Raw genomic sequence first — 7248 nt, 5'->3', positions numbered from 1 at the left:
AATTGATACTTCATTTATAAGTTCATTACTCTCAGTATATTTGTATGAATTGATATAGATACATGTCTTTGTTCATTTGAATGAATCTAACCTTGAGATGCAGCAAAGTGTAGATTGAGTCGACTCAAAGAATGATTGGGTCGACCCCGGCACATCAAGAAGTCATTTGGCACACTTCTGCAAAATTGGCACAGATGAACAGTGAGTTGGGTCGACCCAAGGTAAGCATGAGTCGACCCAAACTTCAAGAACCTCAAAACATGAAAGAAATATGTTCTCTGGATTTACTGAGAGGGTCGACCCAAACAGTGGTTGAGTCGACCCAAGCTTGAGTCGACCCAAACCCTGAGAGGGTCGACCCAAAGGCAAGACAGAAAGGCAGACAGAAAATGGTTCTCTGGAATTACTGAGAGGGTCGACCCAAGAAGAAGTTGAGTCGACCCAAGTGAACTTTGAGTCGACCCAAAGAATGGTTGGGTCGACCCATGGGAAGGAAGGCTGAAATTTCAAGTTTCTGTGTTTTCTGAGAGGGTCGACCCAAGGAATGTTTGAGTCGACCCAAGTGAAAGTTGGGTCGACCCAAGGACAGGTTGAGCCGACCCAAACACGGGCTGAAGCATAACGGCTAGTTCTACAGATGTACTTTTTGTCCTTCCCAAGGTCAGTAACGGCTAGTTTTTCAAATCTAACCATTGGAGCTTGTCCAAAGGATGTGGGAAGCTATTTAAAGGGGCACTATTCATCAGATAGAACAACTTTTGAAAGAGATATCAAAGAGTACACAAGAAAACAAAAGTGCCCTAATCTTCTTCATTCAAGTGCTTCATTCAAGAATCAAAGAAAGGGGTTGAGCAGATTCAAAGAGTCATCAAGAGCTCCATCCTCCCTTGAAGAGTGAAGCATCTTTGACAAAGAAGAGCAAAGCCACTTCAAAGCGATAAATACTTTCTAACTCTTCTTTGTAGTTAATATTGTTTCATTTGCTCATTTAGGAGTTTGAATCTTTCTGTTTGTTTGTCAAACTATTTGTAAAGGTTGGTTGGTGAGCCCGGAAAACCAACGAAGTAGGTTGGTGAGCCCCTCTTGGCTTGTCACCTTGGGCAACACACGCAAATCTTCTCGCTCCACTATTTGCTTAGTATTCTAGTTTCATTTGGAAACCATTGGAAACAACAATGAAAACAACACCTAAAATATCCTCTTGACCACTCTACTCATATCACCCTTATGCTACTCAATGTTTTTCCTAAAAGACATGTTTAATTGCTTGTAACTAGTTATGTGAAGTTTAGATCATCCTAGAAAAAGCTCACAATGAGCACTAGGTTGACTCGAAGTTGGGCCAGAGTTCGTACATTACCTAATTTAGAGAGATGGCTTGAAGTAAAATTGAGAGAGAAGTTAGGCTAGAGTGCATTAATAAGTTCTCACGTGGTACCAAAACTAAACTATCGCATCTAAATTATGTTTATCCTTTTTGATTTTTTTATAAAATCTAATGTTTCATATTCTAATAGATAAATTATGTCTCTATTGATTTTCTCTATTAATTCACACGCATGTATATACATATACATACATCAATACATAAATACATATATATGTACATACATGCATGCACACATTTATGCACACACAAAGATGTATATGTATATGTATATAACTTAGACTAGATATTTTTTATTAATTTAAAATCAATAATAAGCCTTGCAAATTCAAGATGCAATAAAAAAATGTCGAAAGTAAAATTTACATATTTTAATGATCTCTAATATATGCATCAATTTGATGCAAAATAAATGATATTAATTATATATATCAGTATATATGTAAAATATATGATAGGGTAGACAAATCAAAAATCTAGATCAAAATGTACACCTTTTAAAATATACATAAATTTAAATTTTCTAGATTTGATCATTTAATTATATAAAAATATAGCATCATATTACTAAAACCGTTCATTTTGCGATCTACCCAATGAGATATACCTAGATGTATATATATACAAAAAAGTTATTCCACTACACTTGAATAGATCTCTACTTAAAACCAATTAAATCCAGTTTGAAGAAAGTTCTATCCAAAATATTAGATATAATCTACTACCTCTAATCTGCTTACAATCAAAACTATATGATTTAAACACCCTTATCTACTGCACGAATACAAAAAATCAAAAAATAAATAATTTAAATAACAAAGTAGTATATATATATTGATGTATATTAAAAATCTTCTAATATATAATTTTTAATTTATAAATAATTTTAGAAAATGTAGAAAAATAGGCCATATTCAACTACTCGGATCACCAATATAAAATTCTCCTCGTATAATCTAAGACATAACCTAATTTGATTAGAAATCCTGAAAGCATGGCGAAATCTCCTAATATGTAGTACCAAATTTCTGGCCACCGAACTTTAAAACTCTTGCTGAATTTTAGCCCAATATAGACCAGCAAGGACTTTGACCGTACATATTTTCTATAAGCAAATTTTATCAATACTATTATATTTTTGCCTCCAAATATGCTGAGACGGTGGACATTAAGAGATTTTAAAAGCACGCTTATCTTTTTTTTGGTAAAAACACGCTTATGGAAACCAATAACCCAAATAGGTCAATATCGGTCCAAGCCAGGCAAGTCTGGGAGCTGGCTTCTGGGCACCGGGTCACAAGCCAACCCAGTTAAGGCAACCAGGTTTTAAGAGACTAGGAAAACACCACTTCGAGACCGACACAAGTGGGCTAACGTTCCGGAACAGCGAAGATAGGAAAAAGAGAGAGAAAGAAGGGGTGAAAAAGATTTAGGCGAAAAAATATGCATCAAATTCACCAAATTTGCTCCGAAAAACATTGAGTAGATAACAGACGACATGTATCTGAAAGTTCGTACATCATTCAGCCAAAAAAATGTGGAACAAACCCACCAAAGATCTGATCAGAACCAAGCCTGCAAGAACTCACCAGCCCCCATCATCTCTTCTTGGAAGCAAAAAAGAGGTAAAAGACACCCACCAAGCCATGTAAGTTATCCTCCAGTGATTAGGATCCTGTCCGTCCTGCTTGATTTAAACCCATAATTGCCCAAATTTACGGAAAAGTAGAAACTCACTCTGCCAAGGCTACTAACGATTTCTTTCGGCCCTCGGGAAACACATTACATTACTGAAAAATGTTTGAGCCAGAAGAAAGCTACGACTCTGGTGAGCACTTGTCCATCCTTTCATCCAAGAGCATCTCTTGGTAGCGGCACTCATTGCTGCAGAACGCTTTCTCACCTCTGAAACAAAAGAAAGATCCAATTCAAATGAGGACCACAGTCCCACCAACAAAGGAAGAACATAAGTAAAGAGAAATACCAGTTAGGACTGTTACTCAAAATTGCCTCAATGTTTTCCAAACTAGAATTACTAAGGTAAACTTTGAATGGATTGTGACAATGCTTTTTTTTTAAGAACAAAATTAATAAGAACGTATGATTTGCTATGGCAAATTTACTATATTCATTGACGAAATGGTCCAGAAAACAAGCATGGGACACATAGTAGGTCCGTTTCTGTGGCTTATCTAGGTGAAGTAACTCAAACTCAAGGCATTAGGTCTGTCATATTCTCAATTACGGATAGAAAGCTTTTTATTGATGGTGAAGTTAGCCGTGCCCAGAGTATGGTGACCTCAACAACAATCACTTGAAACATGGGGACCCCAATACCAGTGGCATGTTCATGGATTGTGGATGGAATTCTTGACACATCCCCATCTAGTCTTCATTCCGGAGGCGACAAGGAATCAAAATGTCACACCCACACCCCATATACATTAGATCTACAGGTGCTAGTTATGAGAACAATTAATCAAAGAAGATGCAGTCAGATGAAGAATTAAAAAAATTGAGAGAAATATTTGTTTGTTCATCACAAGTGATTGTGCTGATCCAAGGTCTGATGCCATAATTCTCAGATCTAATTTGGCATTGTCATGCCACCCAGCTAAGTTATTACAATCTAGTCCTTACTATATAATTAAAAAGTCCAAGGAGTACCAAAACCAACCGTTAGAATAATTTTAGGAACCACGTTACAACTTGCATCACCCATAATATTTTTCTTTATTAGCATGATTTTGTGTCAATTTATATTAGTTTTCTTTGTTAGTATAATCTTATTAGAGTGATTCTAAGAATTCCATGATAATCTGTATCACCTATAATATTTTTTTATGTATGAAGTATATATAACTCCTAAGATTTATCAAATTTCTCTCTCTTCTCTTATTTTTCTCTCTTCCCCAAATATTTCTAACACAAACACTGGATGGACATGAAAAACTGAAGTGAGAGTAACAAGAAGATCAATAGACTGACCTATACATGAAGATATCTTCCCCCTCTCCGAGATCCTTCTTGCATGCATAGCAGAAGCTCAAGAAATCATTCGAATGATAGCCTGTGAACCTATTATCCTTTGAAGCAGCGCGCGCATCACCAGAGCTCTCTTCAACGATATAATTGTCAAAGATGTGCGTGGTTTTCGGGTTCGGTCCATGAGAGATCACACAGGTATAGTCCTCTGATAGCTCCATCTCACTTGCAGAGATGCTCCCTGTGAAAACCCGAGGAGACGAGGCCGGCACCTCAGGACCCATATTGGGAAACCTTATCAGAGAGCGGCGGGCGGGGGAGAGAAGAGCCAATTGGGAATCCTCGTTTTTGATGCCGAATTCTATCGGAGAATAAGGAGTCTCGAAGGACCCGGCCAGAGAGATGGAGTTAGGATGAACGGAAGGGATCTGAATCTTGAGCTGTGATCCAAACAACACCATCCTGCTATCCGGCTTCGAAGACTTTGCGTCGGCTTTATCGTTGCTGAGAGCATCGACAATGCCGAGCCCTATAGGTTCTGAACCTCCATTGTCCCAAGGGCGGTGTCTGCTCTCTGAAATGGTATTGGCAGCAGCAGCCTCTGAAGGAGGCTTCCTTGAGTTTCTATCAGAGAAAAAGGGGTTCCTGACGGAAGAAGAGAAGGGCTTGGTTTCCAGGATGGAGGTTGGACTCATGGCAGCCTCAGAGTCTGAGAATCCCTTGGCAGAGAAGCCAACAGAAGGCCTTGGGGAGGGGAAGAGAGAGGAGGCTGAGGGCTTGTTATGGTTGACAGTGGGAGACGGAAGGGAGAGAGTATCAGGCACGAGGCCTTGTTTGCTGCCTACTCCTCTTGAACTCTTCTTCAACATGATATGTACTTGCTTCCACGGTGTTAGAATCTTTGAGAGGCCACTGCAAAGGGAAACAAAAGAGAAGACCTCAGACTTTCCAATAGAGAACATCAGGCACAAAAACATGGAAAAAGAGGGAAAGGGTTCTCTCCCCTTCCCTTCCCCTTTCAGTCTTCTTTTGTCCATTCATAAAATTTAAGAGAAAAAAAATCCAACATATTTTTTAAAATTTGAAATATATTATTGACTGACAAGTAACACACACACACGAAGATAGAAATACAAAGAAAACCATGAACTCACCAGAGCTGGTTCCGAGGGAAGTGTCCTCAGGGTTCATTTTAACAGAAACATCATCTAAGGCCGCTTTTCATCTTTTTTTTTTTTTTTTTTTGCTCACTCTCTCTCTCTCTCTCTCTCTCTCTCTGTGTGTGTTTTGTTTTTGTTGTTGTTCAAAGAGAAAACGGCCTCTAAGGTGTCTCGTTTCTGTTTATGGAGCTCCCTTCAATGCTTCATTCCATTATCTCGCTTCTCGAGTTCCTGCTCTAAGTGCTTTGAAAGTTAAAAACGCCAGTAAGAGAGAAACAATGATGACAACACCGAGAGATCCCTGAAAAGCCTTCTGCTCCAACAGTAAACAGATAGTCCTGAACTCAACCAGTAAAAGCTCCCTCGAGCACAAACTTGGATTTCAAAAAAATGAAAACAATAAGATGAATCCGAAGAAACAAAAGAACTGAAGAAAAACTTGCCTGTTTTCTTCTATCTGGAAACTCAGATAAAAACATCCCACGCCAAAATAAATTTAAAAATGAAAAATGACGAAATATTCAAGAAGAGAAGATTTTTACCAATGCCAAAAAGCAAAGTTTCACCTTTCTGACGGATTCCTTTGCTGAGTTCCCTACCTCTCCCACGACTAATCCTCAGCAACAGAGAGAGATATCAAATAAGAACTAGATAAAACTCAAACGATCCCATTTTGACACCTAGAAACCCATCAAGATCATCGCCCATTTCCCTTTCCTCCCTCGCTGCCACAGAAGAATGAGTCCTGCGAAGGAGGGGAGACGGCTCAGACGGGTGGGTAGACCAGATTGGACACAAATCGTAAGGGAGAAGGTTGGCCCTATTTAAATAGGAAGGAAAGCAAGCCGGGGTGGTGTCGCGGTGCGAGGGAATCACATCACCAATACCTGCGGTTCACAGTCACACCAAGCGTCCGTCCCGTTACGAGCTGTACGTAGGGCCGTTTCTCGACAGAAGAACGGGCGAACTCACCGTTCCCATGCGCAGCTGGTGAGGCCTCCCTCTCACCCCTTGTCCAACCAGTAATCTCTGTTGACCAGTTGTTTAACAACAAGTCCAGCTATATTTCAATATTCCAACATGAGATAAAAATGCCCCTACTTCTTCCATTCCCACCGAGAAAGGAGAAGAAAAAGGTCGCCGCCGGCCACAACTCGGCCCCTCCCAAGCCCCCTCCTGCGCCTGCCACCTCCCAAGCCCTCTTCTGTGGCTTCCACGGCCCCGCCCCCTTCTGTGCTGCCGGAAATGCCCTCGCCCCCATGGTAGGGAGGTGCCGAAGAAGAGGAACAGCTGGCCCACTGCGGCCACCGGCAGCCACGGCCCGCCCCTTTCCGAGCCCCCTCCCGCGGCCGCCTCGGTCCCGCCCCCTTCCACGCCGCCGGGAATACCTCCGCCCCCACGATGGGGAGGTGCCGAAGAAGAAGAACTGCTGGCCAGCCACGGCTGCCGCAAACGCTGCTAGGCAGCTGCGGCTCGGCCCCCTCCCGCGGCCCCCTCATGCGACCGCCACGGCCCGGCCCCCTTCCGGCGCCGGCAGCCTCGCAGGAGGAGAAGAAAAAAGAAAGACGAAGAAGGGAGGAAGAGGAGAAAAAAAAAGAAAACAAAAAAAATAAAAAAGAATAAAAAAGAAAGAAAAAAATAAATAAATGGATAAAATAAATACATATATACATATATATATATATATATATATGAATGAACGAATAAATAAATAAT

At 40.7% G+C, this 7248-nt stretch overlaps 1 protein-coding gene across 4 annotated transcripts; it reads right to left on the bottom strand.

Annotated features, from left to right (window-relative positions):
* Nucleotides 1-2815: 2815 nt before the first annotated feature.
* On the bottom strand, nucleotides 2816-6339 carry LOC103697950 (FCS-Like Zinc finger 8-like). 4 transcript variants are annotated; one of them, XM_039118850.1, is made up of 4 exons: nucleotides 6075-6339; nucleotides 5527-5906; nucleotides 4376-5284; nucleotides 2816-3292 (listed from the first exon to the last, which is right to left on the bottom strand). In XM_039118850.1, exons 3-4 carry the CDS (start codon nucleotides 5239-5241, stop codon nucleotides 3205-3207), a joined length of 954 nt encoding a protein of 317 aa, XP_038974778.1. In that variant the 5' UTR covers nucleotides 5242-5284; nucleotides 5527-5906; nucleotides 6075-6339; the 3' UTR covers nucleotides 2816-3204. The 4 variants fall into 4 exon arrangements, with proteins under 4 accessions (XP_038974778.1, XP_038974779.1, XP_038974780.1 ...); XM_039118851.1 differs by having other exon boundaries at nucleotides 6099-6339; XM_039118852.1 differs by having other exon boundaries at nucleotides 5527-5845; nucleotides 6099-6339.
* Nucleotides 6340-7248: the final 909 nt, after the last annotated feature.

Source organism: Phoenix dactylifera, unplaced genomic scaffold (genome assembly GCF_009389715.1).
Source record: "Phoenix dactylifera cultivar Barhee BC4 unplaced genomic scaffold, palm_55x_up_171113_PBpolish2nd_filt_p 000431F, whole genome shotgun sequence".
NCBI classification, from domain to species: Eukaryota; Viridiplantae; Streptophyta; class Magnoliopsida; order Arecales; family Arecaceae; genus Phoenix; species Phoenix dactylifera.
Note: the sequence above shows the minus strand (reverse complement) of the source record. Positions and strands in the feature narration are given on the sequence as shown.